General features: G+C 68.1%; 2 protein-coding genes across 2 annotated transcripts; both read left to right on the plus strand.

Moving 5' to 3' along the window:
• Positions 1 to 10: 10 nt before the first annotated feature.
• Positions 11 to 790, plus strand: HCRT (hypocretin neuropeptide precursor). Its single transcript, XM_062595433.1, has one exon. The coding sequence runs from the start codon at positions 307 to 309 to the stop codon at positions 613 to 615; it is 309 nt and encodes a 102-aa protein (XP_062451417.1). The 5' UTR covers positions 11 to 306; the 3' UTR covers positions 616 to 790.
• Positions 791 to 1,554: 764 nt separating this feature from the next.
• KCNH4 (potassium voltage-gated channel subfamily H member 4) lies at positions 1,555 to 13,234 on the plus strand. The gene is made up of 16 exons (XM_062595337.1): positions 1,555 to 1,630; positions 4,885 to 5,118; positions 5,244 to 5,375; positions 5,674 to 5,801; positions 6,744 to 6,987; positions 7,235 to 7,392; positions 9,353 to 9,560; positions 9,735 to 9,929; positions 10,074 to 10,273; positions 10,693 to 10,942; positions 11,070 to 11,299; positions 11,861 to 11,905; positions 11,987 to 12,351; positions 12,448 to 12,554; positions 12,670 to 12,746; positions 12,848 to 13,234. Exons 1-16 carry the CDS (start codon positions 1,555 to 1,557, stop codon positions 13,232 to 13,234), a joined length of 3,036 nt encoding a protein of 1,011 aa, XP_062451321.1.
• The last annotated feature ends 1,666 nt before the right edge of the window (positions 13,235 to 14,900 follow it).

Genomic DNA, 14,900 nt, shown 5'->3' on the forward strand with positions numbered 1-14,900 from the left:
CCTCCTGCTGTGTCCCCAAGCCTGGCCCCGTGCTGCAGCGGCTCCATCCCCGTTGGAGCTGGGACGCCCCGGCGGCGTGGCCTGGCTGGCCGCGCTGGAGAAGCAGGGTGGTGCCTCAGGGCCGAGCGGCCCTGTCTCTCCAGCTGTCCCTGTGCTCACGCCGGCCCGTTGCTCCGGCAGCTCCAGAGAGCCACTTGCCTCTTGCTCCTGCTCCTGCTCTGCTCCCTGGCCACTGCCCGGCAGAACGTGCCCGAGTGCTGCCGGCAGAAGACCTGCTCCTGCCGCATCTACGACCTCCTGCACGGCATGGGCAATCACGCCGCCGGCATCCTCACGCTGGGCAAGAGGAAGAGCGTCCCGCCGGCCTTCCAGAGCAGGCTCTACCGCCTGCTGCATGGCTCCGGCAACCACGCTGCGGGCATCCTCACCATGGGCAAGCGAGGGGAGCACCCCGGTGCCACCTGCCACAACGCCTGGGGCTGCCCCTCGGGCACGGACATCCCGCCAACGCCAGCCCTGAGCCCCTCCGACGCCGGCCCTGGGCAGTGCCAGGGACAGTCGGGGAAGGACCTGACCAAGAGTCAGGCCCCGGGGCCTGCTAAGAGCCTTTACTGAGACGGCTGGGGGGGATCAGAGAGGGAATCTCGGCTGGGGGACAGGCCCTGGGGCCTCGCACCCCGGAGCTTGATGTAAATAGCACTTTTAAATACCTCCTCATGGCCCTGGCCAAGCCTGCTCAGGGCACTGCGGGCACCGCTGGCCTTTTACAATAAATGGTAGCCTGACATTAGCGCCTTTGCCTCGTCTCTGGGAATGGGGCTGGGGGCAGCTCGGGGCTCTGCCAGGGTCTGCGCCAGGGCAGCCGGCGAGGCTGGTGTCTGCTCACTGTGCCGGGAGGCGGGTGGTGCTGCTGCGTTTCCAGCCCTGGCCCCTCTTGCCTTGGTGAGGCGGGGAAGGGAGCCTGCGGGAGCCCCAGGGGCCGTGGAGCAGGGCTTGGGGGCTCAGCCGCGCTGCACCATCGCGGGGGGGGCCGCCACCGGCCACCCGCGCAGAGGGCTCCCCGCTCCTGGGGTTGCTCCGGCTGCCCCGCCGCGGACCGGGCCCGGGCGGTGCCGGGGCGGGAGCGGGGCTCGGCAGGGTGCCGGGAGCCTCCGCCGGCTCTGCGCCCCCGGCCCCGGCAGCGGGACCCCGCCGTGGACTGGGGCTGGGCGGGCCGGATCCTGCCCTTTCCCCAGCCCCGATGGACCCTGCTTGGCTTTCCAAGGGCTGGAGCCGCCGGGTCCCGCCGGTTCCCGGTGCCGAGCGGTGCGGGACCTCCCGGAACCGAGCGGGCCGGCGCCGCGGTGCCGGTGGCTGCCGGTGCCGAGGCCCCTCCCGGTGTCGGCGGCGCGCAGGGCCCGGGGCGGGGCGGGAGGCGGAGCGGGAGCCCCGGGCGGGCCGGGCCGAGCAGAGCCGAGCCGGGATTAGCCCGCGGCGCCGGGGACGCACCTGCGGAGGGGCTGGGGGCGGCGGAGCCCAGCCCGCAGCCCCGGCGCGGGCGGGCCAGGCGGGATCATGCCAGTGATGAAGGGCTTGCTGGCCCCGCAGAACACCTTCCTGGACACCATCGCCACCCGCTTCGATGGCACACGTAGGTCTGCTCCTCCAGGGCCGGGCCCGCTGCGGCGGGGGGGCAGGGGGGGACGGGAGAGGGGGGTGACGGGGAGGGGCAGGTGGTGCCTCCGGGAGGCGGCGGGGGGGGGGGGAGGCTGGGGGTCGCCCCAGGACAGGAGCGCCCCCCGGGGCGAGACGGGACGCGGTCCTCCAGCCTCTCCGCCCCGTCCCCGCTACCCCGGGCCCCCCCGGGCGCCCTGGCCAGGCTCAGTAATTCGGGGACCCTCGTTACACCTGGCCGAGTTCGGCACCCCGGGGCCCCGCTGTGCATCCTGGCCAGGCTTGGTGACCGGGGGACCCCCGTGAGCCCTAGGTGGTCTCGGCAGCCCGGGGACCCTCCATGCAGCCCGGGGGGGGGGTTGGTGACCCTGGACCCCCCCCCGGCACCCCGGGGCCCCGCTGTGCATCCCGGCTGGACTCAGTGACCTGGGGACCCCCGTGTCCCTCAGATGGGCTCGGCACCCTGGGGACCCCCATGAACCCCAGGGCGCCCTGGCCCCCGGGGCCTCCCTTCCCCCAGGGGAGATAGGCACTCTGGGGACCCCCGAGCGGCCCAGGGAGCTCGGTGGCCCGGGACCCAGTGCAGACCCCACTCCTGGCTGCGCTGCCGCTCCCGGGGCCGTCGAGGCCGGGGCCGTCGGGGCCGCTCAGCACCACGGACAGTTCCCGGACGACAGAGGCTGCACCGGGGGCCGCAGCCCCCGCCCGGGTCTCAGGCCCGGCGGCCCTGGAGGCTGCAGCCCCCCGACGCGCTGGGAGGGGGGAAGGGCTCAGCTCCACCGCCAGCGCTGCCGTGAGCTGCTGCTGAGGCCGAGCCCAGGAGCCTCGGGGGCAGCCGTGAGGAGCAGCATGTGCCTGCCGCATCCGCAGCACACGGAGAGGTGCAGCAGGCCATGGCACCGCGCTTCCTGGGAGCTCTGCACCGGGGAAATGCTCCTGCTTGCACAGGCCAGCTCTCCGCAGGCACTTTTGCCCCGGGTCCCCAAGGGCTTCACCTCCGGGTGCTCAGGTGCTGTGCAGGGCCCTGCCCACCTCTCGGGCCCTGGCAGAAAAGCATCTAATTTGCTTGGAGTTATGTCCCTGGAAAAGGTGAATACTGAGAGCAGTGCATTTTGGCTGGGGCTGGGAGCAGGGCTGTGGTCCTTGCTGACCACTTTGCAGCCCCTTTCCACAGCTGGAGGTGTTAGCGTATCCCTGGGAACTGGGCTCCTCCCTGTGTCCATGTGCCAGGACCAGGATGGATTAAGACCCTCGCACATTGGAGAAGGGATTATGCAGCAATGCCACGTGTCAGCTGCCAGAAACCACTCAGTGATGGGCAGTGTTCAGCTTTGACCTGAGGCCTCCCCAAGATCACCTGGAGCAGGGGCCTCCCAGCCTCACCCTGCTGACACAGGATGGCGTTTATCCATAGAAGCTGTCTTTGAGGCGTTACCCTCGAGATTTGCCATGCACAACAAGGCAACAAGACTCCTCAGCCAGCCCCAGCTCAGAGACAAGCAGCTCCCAGAGGTGCCAGGAGCTCCCCTCAGCTCTGCGCTGCTGGGCAGCAGGAACAGTGTCTCCCTTTGCTGGCCCTGGCGCCCTGGAGAGCTGGATCGGGGCTTTCAGATGCGACAGGTCTGCGGGGGAGCACTTCTGCCCTGGGGACACCCGGAAGGAAGGTGGCTGACAGCATCCCGCCTTCAATTGCTCAAACCCGCCTTCCAGGCACTTTTAAATAGTGTCTGGCTTTGCAGGTTTGATGCATCTCTTATCGGCTTTATCCGCCATGGAGAGGGGCTTTAGCTGCAGTGATATGCCCTGTGCATTAACCCTGGCTCTCCCGCACAGCTGCTGCCGCTTGGCTGCAGGTCGCTTGCCCAAGCAGGCTGGTTGCTGGGGCAGGGGGGCACCAAGCCTCCAGCAGGGCCACAGCCCCCTTCTCGTGGCAGAGCTGCTCCTAAGTGCAAGTCCTTTATTTGTTTATTTATTCATTTTCCTTTCTAATAACACACCCTGGACAACAGAGTAATCCTGGCTCCCCAGAGCCAAAATCTGGCCTTAGTCACAGCCTCAAGCTATTTTTGCTTCTCTGAGCTAATCCTGGGTTGAGCTGTGCTGTGGTGGCCCCGGCGCAGCCCCCCCCCCCCCCCCGCCCTGGAGCTGCATGCGGCTGGCATCCTTTCTGCCATCCTTCCGCCCTTGCCCAGCCTGCTGCTGTCCTGGCACCTCTTCAGGGCCTCTCCCCGGTGCTGTAATCTGCTGCTGGCCTCCTTCTCCTTTGCTGCGAAACAGGGGAGCCAGCATGATTTCCGCTGCCAGCGCCTGGCCCGTGGGGCAGAGGAGCCCTTGCTGGAGGGGAACACGGACCCCACGAGCCCAGCTGGCTGCACACGCCGGCTCCTTGGCATCATTTTTGCATGGGGCCATCTGTCCCTGCTGGTGCAGTGCCTGTGCAAGGTGCTGCTGCTGGCCTCGCTCTGCCCGGCTGGGTTGCAAAGCCAAAGCAGCCACTTCGGGGCTGGGTAGGAGCCCAGGGGCTGGCAAGGGCTTTCATCCACCTGGAGCCACCTCGCTGCTGCAGCAGCAGCATTGCCAAGGGAGCCCTTGGGGTGCCACGGTGCCGTGCCCGGGCAGGAGCCCCAGCACCGCAGTCCGGCTGCGTCCCTGCCAGCAGCTCCCGGCTGGGTTTGCTGCTGCTCTTGCTAAGCTGCTGGAGCCCCAGCGGGGAGGTGGCAGCAGCAGATGGCAAGGGGGAGGCGTGAATCACATCGCCAGTGATCGCGTCTCTGCGACGAAGGGAGCCAGGAGCTGTATCTGTGCTCCCGGGCTGCCTCCCCTTCCAGCGCAGCAGGGCTGGGGCTTCCAGGTGCTGGAGTGGAGGGGCTGTCCCGGGAGCTGTTCCCAGGCCCCCAGGCTGGGCTGGAGATGGCCCTGGCTCACACGATGGTGCACATCTCTGCCTGGCTCTGCTGGCCCTCGGCGGGCTCGGTGGTGCTGGGAGGAGCGGGACAAGGCCGGTGGCGGTGCAGGGAGCCAGGCGCCTGTGCACTTCACTGCTGTGGAGGAGAGCGGGGTCTGTGCGTGGGAGCAGGCGGCAGTGGGATGAATACCTGATCCCCTTCCCGTGTGGTCCCGTGGTGGTGCTGGGAGGACCAGGCCCTGCCATGGGGCGCAGCAGCCGATCACACCCCCCCCCCCCGGCAGCCCCTTGCCTGCCACGGCAGCTGTCTCTCTCTCTCCTTTCAGACAGCAATTTCATCCTGGCCAACGCGCAGGTTCGCCGCGGATTCCCCATCGTCTACTGCTCTGACGGCTTCTGCGACCTCACTGGCTTCGCCCGCACCGAGGTCATGCAGAAGAACTGCAGCTGCCGCTTCCTCTGCGGGGCAGAGACCAGCGAGCCTGTCCTGCAGCGCATCGAGAAGGTGCTGGACGGCAAGCAGGAGTACCAGGCCGAGGTCTGCTTCTACAAGAAGGGGGGTGAGTGGCACTGGGGCCGGGCCATGCAGGCCGCGGCGTGGGGGCCCCGGAGCGCTGCCCGTCCCTGGCTCGGGGTGAGCAGCAGAGGGTCTGTCCTGCCCTCACCGCTCCTCTCCTCCGTGCAGGAGCGGCTTTCTGGTGCCTGCTGGACATCATGCCCATCAAGAACGAGAAGGGGGAGGTCGTGCTCTTCCTCTTCTCCTTCAAGGACATCACAGAGAGCCGGGGCAAGAGCCACCCGGGCAACAAGAAGGAGGGTGAGCTGTGACTGTGGGATGGGGCTGGGATTTGGTGTGCATGGTGGGCACTTGGCAAAGGGGCTCCCGGTTCCCAGCCGGATCCTGCCGGGCATTCGGGTGCCCAGCTGGTGCTCCTGGTGCTGGGCAGTGTCCCACCATGGCAGCTCCAGGAGCTGCTGTGCCAGGGAAGGGGACGGGAGCAAGGGCGCAGCCGCCGCGGGGGCCCGCGGAGCTCGGCCAAGCCGCCCCACGTGTGCAGGGTCCCGCCGGCGGCCGGGCAGCGCTCCGCTCACCGAGCCTTTCTCGCCCACTCCAGAGAAGCACCGGAGCAGGAAGGCCAGGAGCGTGCACCTGCGGGCAGCGCGGCGGCAGGGCCGGACCGTGCTGCACCGGCTCAGCAGCCAGTTTGCCCGGAGGGACCGTGGCGAGATGAAAATCAACCGCGTAAGGACCTGAGGGAGTCCCCGGCTTTGCTTGAGCCTCCTGGGTAGGGGGTCTGGGTGTAGGCCAGCTCCTGCCCTCCTGCGAAACACCCTTGATCCCAGGCAGCTGCGCCGCAGTCCTCAATGCAGCTACAGCTCGCTGGCAACGGGAGAGCGGCACGGCACGCACGGAGTTTCCCATGGGCAGTATCAACCTCTTGGCAGCTCTTCTAGGCCTGTTTTTCTTGTTGCACTTTACCTATCAAGAAAGCCTGGCTGCTCGAACTCAAACCGGCCACATGCTCGAGGGAGCGCGGTTACCAGGCTCCGGCGCCGCAGCGTGTCAGCAGCAGCGTTTCCAGCGGGAACAGCGATAGGCGTCATCCCTGCGCCAGCTTGCTCGTGCGGCTGCGGTGCCCCAGCGCAGGGTCCCACGGCGGGGGGAGCCCGGGCAGCAATGGGCACCGCCTGCAAACGCTGGGCTGGGGAAGAGGTCTGAGACCGGCTGAAGGAGCCTGGGCTCAGCCCAGACCTGGCAACTGGGCATCAAAAGGTCTCAGCGCGCCGGCTTTGAGTCGCGGGGGCCGTTGCGTGCTGGGCTGAGGGAAGCGCCCAGGCGGCGCATTAGCTGCTCCCAGCAGAGCTGTGCAGCGCGGCTGCCGGGGCTGCCCACAGCACGAGACTTTGCACATCGGAGCAGCCTGGGCAGCAGCCAGTGGATCACCATTAAGTGCATTAGCATAACATTAATTTATTTGCCATAATAAGGTATTCTGTGCCTGCCTCTGTGGGTGACCTTAGCACAGCCCACATTGTATGTGCCCGTTGGAAAAGCGAGTCTGTCACCCTGGTATCTGGGCAGGCACCAGATAAACCCACAGGCCAGCAGTCTGCATGGGCCTCCGTCCCCTGTCGTGCGGGGACAGTCCCCGCTCACTGGTGCTATCCCTGCCGTTTCCTCCAGAACGTGTTTGAGAACAAGCCATCCATCCCCGAGTACAAAGTGGCCTCGGTGCAGAAGTCCTGCTTCATCCTGCTCCACTACAGTGTCTTCAAGGCCCTCTGGGACTGGCTGATCCTGCTGGCCACCTTCTACGTGGCTGTCACCGTCCCCTACAATGTCTGCTTCACCGGCACGGAGGAGAGCCCCTCGGCCGCCCGCAGCACCATCGTCAGCGACATCGCCGTGGAGATGCTCTTCATCCTGGGTAGGTCTGTGGGGGGGCCCAGGAGTGCCAGGGTGGGGCGAGACCCCCCCGCCTGGGCAGGGGCGGGATGCGGCCGCGGGACAGGCCTGGAGGGGGGAGGAGCAGGGAGCTGGCATTGCTCCATGGCTCGGAGCACCCATGGGAGCAGGACCAGGAACTGGCACCGGGCACGGGACCCCCAGCTCCAGCTCGGCCGGCCGCGGAGGCGAGGGGCGCTGAGCGCCGGCCGCGTGCTCTCTCCGGGCAGATATAGTCCTGAATTTCCGCACCACGTACGTGAGCCAGTCGGGCCAGGTGGTGTACGACCCCCGCTCCATCTGCATCCACTACGTGGCCACGTGGTTCTTCGTGGACCTCATCGCCGCGCTGCCCTTCGACCTGCTGTACGTGTTCAACGTGACCGTGGTGAGTGCCGCCCGCGCCGCGGCCCGCCGCGGGGCCGGGAACGGCTCCTTCGGAGGCACCGGTTCGTGCGCGCCTGTCTGCGAGCCGCCTCGGGAGCGAGGGGAAGCGGAGATGGCAGCTATAGCGGGAAGCCTCCCACGCAGCCTAATTTAACCAGAGGCAGCCACAAATGACAGCACCGGCCGAAGCGCCGCTGCAGCGTGCAGGCAGCGCCCGCCCCGCGCGCCATGCGCCTGTGCTCTGCGGGGGCCATGGGGATGGATGGTCTGAGAGGGGCTCATCCACGTACGGGTGCAAATACCTTCGTGCCCACACGTCATGGCAGGACCTGTGATGGGCACTTGCCCATTGATGGCTCTGGAAGCAGGGTGAAGCCCGAGAGCAGGGGATGCCCCATGCGCCCGGGAGCTGCTGCCGTGTGCTGGTGCATGCACAGTGGGGAAGGAGCTGCCTGGACACACCGGGAACGGCAACGCAGTGGGTGTCCTGCTCCGGTACTGTGGGGAGGAGCAGAGCAGCCCCATGGGAGGGAGCCCCCAGGACGGTCCTCTCACCCTGGCATCTGTTGCAGGGCAGATCCTGCATCACGTCCCAGCTTCCCACCACGGTGTTTGAGCCATCCTCAGAATCAGAGCTGGATTTGGGAGAGGCATGTATGTGCAGCTGGAGTGCAGATTCAGCCTCCCACTTCCAGAACTGCAGATCCTGAAACCCCTCCACAGGCACACTCATGCATGCATGCATGCAGGCACACACACGTATGTGCACAGACGCATGCATGCAGGCACACACATGCCCATGCAGCTGGCAGAGCCAGCTCCCAGCCCGAGCCTCCACCAGCCCTCACGGGGCCCCGGCTGAGCAGTAGGGAAAGGATGTGCTGCCACGAGTGTGTTGCAGCCCCATCACCATCCTCTGCTAATTGGAGAAGGGAGGGAAGGAGTGAGGCGAGCACAGAGGCTGTAATTATGCTTATTGGAGGCACAGCAGCAGAGCAGGGAAGGCGAAGGTACTTGGGGTCTGGACCTGCCCCTTGAGCCAAACCAGCTCTGCTCATGTCCTGGCTGATGCTGCAGACTAGGAAAACAAACTCCCCGGTGTCGGGGCCATTCCCAGGGCCACAGCTGCAGGGGATCGTTGCTGTTCCCCAGGGCGGCGGCTGTGGGGAGCCTCTTGCTGTCTCTGCCAGGGCAGCGGGAGCTGGAGGCGCATGGGGAGCAGCACCCTGCGTGGGGAGGCTGCAATGCGAGGGCACAAGCAGGAATCCCATGAAAAAGGCTGCTGAGGGACTGAGCTTGCAGCATGGCAGCTGCCAGGACGGGGGCAGTGGCAGTGGGAAGCCCCCTCCGGGAGCTGCTCCATCCCAGCCGGCTTTGGTGGGTGCCTGGCTTCAGCAGCAGCTAACACCTGGCCTCCTTCGCTATGCCCCATGGCCGTGGGCTCCCCACGCTGCCCGATGCAGAGCTGGGAAGGGAAAGGAGGATGGAAACAGCTGCTTTGGGCAGCACAGAGAGCCCAGGGGCTGACGACACCAGCTTGGCATCACTGCGCGTCCAAAGCAATCAGCCTAAGCCAGGGCATCTCTAGCTCGCTGCATCCATGATCTTTGCAGGCGAGACACAGCCTCTTGCTGGGATTTCCCTTTGCAAAGTAGATTAGATCAGCTTGGCTGCCACATGGCTTCACCGCACCCAGCCTCCGCTAACAAATCCACCGTTCCTCCATCTGCCAGTCACCTCCCTTCCCGGCTCCTGGGGTAAATCGGGGCCCTGACCATGCTGCCCGCAGCTGCCGCTGATGGCTGCTCCAGGAGGAAGCTCTTCCTGGCCCGTCGCCCACAGCCCCCCAGCAGCTGCGGCCGGTCGGGGCCCCGCGGTGGCGGGTGCCTGCCTGGGGGCGGCGGGTGCCTGCCCGGCCCTGGCTGCGCCCCGCGGGCTCACCCGCCTGCCCCGCTCCGCAGACCTCGCTGGTGCACCTGCTGAAGACGGTGCGGCTGCTGCGGCTGCTGCGGCTGCTGCAGAAGCTGGACCGCTACTCGCAGTACAGCGCCATGGTGCTCACGCTGCTCATGTCCGTGTTCGCGCTGCTGGCCCACTGGATGGCATGCATCTGGTACGTCATCGGCCGCAAGGAGATGGAGAGCAACGACCCCCTGACGTGGGACATCGGTGAGCGGGGCCAGCTGCGTGGAGCGGGATGCAAGGAGGGCCCGCCCGCCCAGGCCCCCCGGGGCCACTGCTACCCCCACGTGCTGCCAACAGGAGGGAGCAGCCGTTTGGGGCTGCAGCCCCCCGGCCGCCCGGGACCCCGCGACCGGTGCTGACCCGGCCTCTGCTTGGCAGGCTGGCTGCACGAGCTGGGCAAGAGACTGGAGGCTCCCTACATCAACAACTCGGTGGGGGGCCCCTCCATCCGCAGCGCCTACATCGCCTCCCTCTACTTCACCCTCAGCAGCCTGACCAGCGTGGGCTTCGGCAACGTCTGCGCCAACACCGACGCCGAGAAGATCTTCTCCATCTGCACCATGCTCATCGGGGGTGAGGCAGGGAGCGGGCCAGCCACTATGGTGGTTGACCTGGGGGGCCCGTGGGGATCAGTGCCCAGTAGGGTGAGGGGAAGCCCCCCACAGGGCTGCGGTGTGGGGCCCCGCTGCCACCTGACGCTGCCCTCCTGGCCCTCAGCGCTGATGCACGCCGTGGTCTTCGGCAACGTCACGGCCATCATCCAGCGCATGTACTCGCGCCGCTCGCTCTACCACACCCGCATGAAGGACCTCAAGGACTTCATCCGTGTCCACCGCCTCCCGCAGCAGCTCAAGCAGCGGATGCTGGAGTATTTCCAGACCACCTGGTCGGTGAACAATGGCATCGATGCAAACGAGGTAGGAGCCGCCGGTGGCACTGGGCCTGCCCCGCTCCTGCCACCCGGCCTGCACCCAGAGCGTGGGGTGAGGGAGCCGGCTGGGCCAGCTCTGCGGGTGCAAGTGTGAGCGTGTGCGAGCACACAAGTGTGCAAAGGTGTGTGCACATGCACGCTGCTGCTGGGAGGACCAGAGTTGTGAGCTGACACTTGGGCACGGTTCCTGCCAGCGTGGGGAGCAGGGACATGCATGGGAGCAGGGACGCGCACACGGAGCAGAGGGACCCATTGAAGCAGGCCAAGGTGTCCTGGGCTTGCTGTGGGCTTCGGCAAGGGCACCCAGCCTGCTGCACTGCACGATGCCCTGTCACTGGTGGGTCTCGCAGGGGAGCCTGCTCTCCCTTTGCCACATGCCACCAGCCCGCCACCTCCTGTCCCCAGCTGCTGCACAACTTCCCCGACGAGCTGCGGGCAGATGTGGCCATGCACCTGAACAAGGACATCCTACAGCTGCCCGTCTTCGAGACGGCCAGCCGGGGCTGCCTGCGCTCCCTCTCACTGCACATCAAGACCTCGTTCTGCGCCCCGGGCGAATACCTGCTGCGCCAGGGTGACGCGCTGCAGGCCAACTACTTTGTCTGCTCCGGCTCCCTGGAGGTGCTGCGGGACAACGTGGTGCTGGCCATCCTGGGTGAGGGGAGCGGGTGTTCGCCATCTCGGTGTGCGCAAGGGCTCGATGGTGGCAATGTTACCGAAATTGGAAATAAAACTCCAGGATGCCCTGGCACCACCAGGCTGCTACCAATCCCCTCCTGCAGGTAAGGGGGATTTGATCGGAGCTGACCTGTCGAGCAAGGACCAAGTGATCAAGACCAATGCGGATGTGAAGGCACTGACCTACTGCGACCTGCAGTATCTGGGGCTGCGGGGGCTCTGCGAGGTGCTGCAGCTCTACCCCGAGTATGCCAGCAAGTTCACGGCCGACATCCACCAGGACCTCACCTTCAACCTGCGGGAGGGCAGCGAGATGGAGGTGGGTGTGTGTCCTGCCCCTGCCTGCCCTGCGCTTCCCCGGGGAGGAACACTGTCATGCAGAGCCGCTAGGACATGGGGAGCCAGAGCTGGCTGCAACGTGCAGCCCTGCTGGGAGCAGAGACTGTGAGACCCCGTCTAAGGGCTGGCGCAGGGCTCGGCATGCCGGTGCCCTGTGCCTGCTCGCAGGCCTCCTTCCCCTCCCCACGTGCCATGGAGGGAAGGTGCAAGGGTGGCAGGTATGCTGCGCGCTCGTGCCCCGAGCCGGGCCGCCCCGGACAGGGATGTCCCGCTGCCAAACGGCTCCTCCACATCGCTCACCCGCTCCGCCGTGGCGCGCGTGCTGGCGCGGGGGGCTGGGGGGGGCCGGGGCTCCCCCGGGGGCTGCCGGCCCCTTTGGAGGAGGCGCCGAGGGGCCTCTCCCCAGCCCCGGCGGGGCCTCGCCAATCCCGGCGGGCGCACCGCCCGGGAGGGCCCGAGCCCAGCAGCCCGGACGGCGGCGGGCCGCGCCGGGCGCCGCCGCGGGCTCCCGCGGCCCGGCGAGCCCCGCTGACGGCCGCCCGCGCTCTCTCCGCAGGGGCTTCTCCGCTGCCGCTCGCCGCGGCCGGCGCAGGCGGCGCAGGTCGGTGCCGGCCGGGGGGCGGCGGGGGGGCGGCGGCGCCCGGCGCGGGGGCGGCCCTGACCTCGCTGCGCCCGCCCGCAGCCGCGTCCCGGCGGCGGGGCCGCCCCGGAGAAGCCCCTTCCCTCCATCCTGGAGGACGACGAGGAGCCCGACGGCGTTTTCCAGCGCTCGCCCGCCGCCGCCCGCCGCCAGCTGCTGCCGCCCAGCCGCGGCAGCCCGGCGCGGCGCGGCTCGCCCGGCAGCCTGCTGGGTGAGGAGCTGGGCCAGCCCCCGGCGCTGCGCCGCGGCGGCCGCTCGCCGGCCCGCTGCGCGCCGGGCCGCAGCCCCTCTCCGCGGGGCCGCCGGGACGCCCCGCTCTGCGCCGGCGGGGCCGGCGGCGGCAGGAAGCCGGCCAAGCTGCTGATCCCCGCGCTGCGGAGCTGCGGCCCCCCGGAGCTCAGCCCCAGGTGAGGCGGCGGGCGGGGGCCGCGCCCCACGCGTGGGCGGGCGGGCGGGCGCAGCCCCTGCCCGCGCTGCTGCCCCGCGCCCTCTCCCTGCCCTAGGGTGGTGGACGGCATCGAAGACGACGGGGGCCCGTCGGAGGCACAAACCTTCCGCTTCAACGCGGACCCCCCGCTGCAGGGCGCCTCGCCGGACCCCCCGACGCCAGGTAGCGCCGCCGGCGCCCCGCAGGAGCCCGCAGCGCGGGCGGGACGAGCTGCGGCCGCCCGGCCCTCGTGCTCCCGGCGCTCCTCCGGCTGACACCGGCCGCGTCTTTCCGGCAGGCACCGACCCGGCCAGCCCAGCCCTGGACACGGAGGCAGAGGAGATAAAGCAGAACATCCGGAGACTCAACCAGGAGGTGCGAGGAGGTGTCGGGGCTGCTGCGGCGGGCTCGGCTCCTGCACCGCTCCGGGGCTGCTCCAGGCCCGGCCGTGCTCACGTCTCTCCATCGCTTTGCAGATCAACCACCTCAACCAGGAGGTCTCCCACCTCAGCGGGGAGCTGCAGCGCATGATGGAGCTGCTCCAGGGCCGGCTGGGCGCCCCGCAGCCCGCCTGCCCCTATGGCCTCCCCGCCGGCGCCCCGGGGCTGCCAGCGTCCCACGCCGCCACACCGCCTGAGCCCCCCGGTGCCCGCGCCTCCCCCGCCACCAGCCCCCGGGGCACCCGCTGCCCCGTGCGCAGCCACTCGGCACATGCCGCCTCCGCGCCCCCCTCGTGGCCGCCCCGCCAAGCCTCGGCCCCGCAGCCCCTCTCCCCGCCGCCCCGAGGCCTCTCCAGCTGCGCAGCCCACAGGCAGCCCCCTGCCCGCCCTCAGCTCCGCTCCAGCCCTGCCGCCTTCCACTGACCCCATCCCACGGGGATCGTGCTGGGCGACTGGCCATGCCGCGAAGGGCACACATGCGGTGCTCTGAGGCACGCACGTGGTGCTCCGAGGCACACGTGGTGCTCCAGGAATGCACGCAATGCTCTGGAGCACGCACGCCGCGCTCTGGGGCGGGCGTGCTCTGCACTAGGCACGCATGCGGCACTCCGGGGCATTCACACGGTGCTCCGAGGCACGCACTCGGTGCTCTAAGGCACGCACGCAGCACTCGAGGGCACGCATGTAGTGCTCCTGGGCATACACATGCACGTGGTGCTCCAGGCATGCACGTGGTGCACTAAGGCATGCAAGCAGCACTCCGGGGTGGCTCTGCTCCAACAGCCTTAGCCCTCCTGGGAGAGCTCGAGCAGGAGCTCAGGCCTGCGGTGCCACTCTGCCAGGTGCCCCGGGACCCCGCAGGGCGCAGGCAGGTGCCCCTGCTCCTCCCCTCCTTGCTGCACCCTTCACCGAGCCCTCCGGCCTCTGAAACCATCAGGGATTTTGATACACTTTTGATACTCTTTTCCCATTTTTTTTTAATTAGACTCAGCTCTCTCGCCCTGTCCCCGTCCCTGGTGCCACGGGCTACAGCAACCTCCCCGTGCAGCAGGACAGCGAGAGGTGTTGGGTGCCGCCCCAGGACGGGGCTGCAAAGGCCATGGCTGGGCATTTTGGGGGTCTCCCAGCAGCTTCAGGCTGGGAGCAGTGACATGGCACGTCAGGACATTGTGGGGACGGCACCGAGGCCTCGTGGCATTGGGGTGAGGCACAGCACCGGCCCTGGAGCTGCCTCTATCCCACCACGTTGCTGCTCCACTCAGGCCTTGGCATCTTCCTTCATGTCTTTCAGGGAGCTGATTTCTGTAGTTTATTTTTTTACCTGCCCCCAACGGTACCTTTTGCAGACTCCAGCCCCCAGCCCTTCCTTGCCCTCTCACATCTCCCTGGCATGACCTGTCCTACCTGTGCATCCCTGCCCGCCCCCCAGACTGCACAGACACACAGGAAATAAAAGCTCTATTTTTACAGCCCTTGGCTCTGGGTGAGTCGCTGCAGTAGCTTTGCTCAAAGCCCCGGGGCCAGGGCTGCTCTTCTCCCTGCCCTGTCGTGGAAGGGAAGAAGGGATGTGCAGGGCACTGGGATCCTCTGGAGCACCAGAATCCCCAGCTTCTGCCCCCGACACACAACGGACCCCTGTGCATCAGGACCCCTGCCCAAACACTGGCATCCCCGCGCACCAGGATCCTCCCTTGCACTGGGATTCCCCCCCGCCACAGAGATTACCCCTTGCACCCGGATCCCCCTTTGCACCGGGATCCCCCCTTGCACCGGGATCCCCCCCATGCACCAGGATCCCCCCTTGCACCGGGATCCCCTCCAGGCACGGGGATCCCCCATTCCTGGAATCACTCCCATGCACCGGGATCCCCCCTTGCACCGGGATCCCCCCCCCACGCACGGGGATCCCCCCCCACGCACGGGGATCCCCCCCACGCACGGGGATCCCCCATTCCTGGAGTCGCTCCCATGCACCGGGATCCCCCTTTGCACCGGGATCCCCCGTGCGCCGGGATCCCCCTTGCCCAGGGATTCCCCTCGGGATCCCCCGGGGTCCCAGCGCCTCCCTGGCTCCCCCCGCCGGGCTCCC

This window comes from Rhea pennata, chromosome 26, assembly GCF_028389875.1.
Source record: "Rhea pennata isolate bPtePen1 chromosome 26, bPtePen1.pri, whole genome shotgun sequence".
In the NCBI taxonomy this organism is placed as follows: Eukaryota; Metazoa; Chordata; class Aves; order Rheiformes; family Rheidae; genus Rhea; species Rhea pennata.

Bases quoted from the DNA above. Each gene is read 5' to 3' on its own strand.
- HCRT (XM_062595433.1), top strand. From the start codon at position 307: ATGGGCAATCACGCCGCCGGCATCCTCACGCTGGGCAAGAGGAAGAGC.
- KCNH4 (XM_062595337.1), top strand. From the start codon at position 1,555: ATGCCAGTGATGAAGGGCTTGCTGGCCCCGCAGAACACCTTCCTGGAC. The intron at 5,119-5,243 runs GTGAGTGGCACT...TCCTCCGTGCAG, and splicing joins CTGCTTCTACAAGAAGGGGG to GAGCGGCTTTCTGGTGCCTG. The intron at 5,376-5,673 runs GTGAGCTGTGAC...CGCCCACTCCAG, and splicing joins CCCGGGCAACAAGAAGGAGG to AGAAGCACCGGAGCAGGAAG.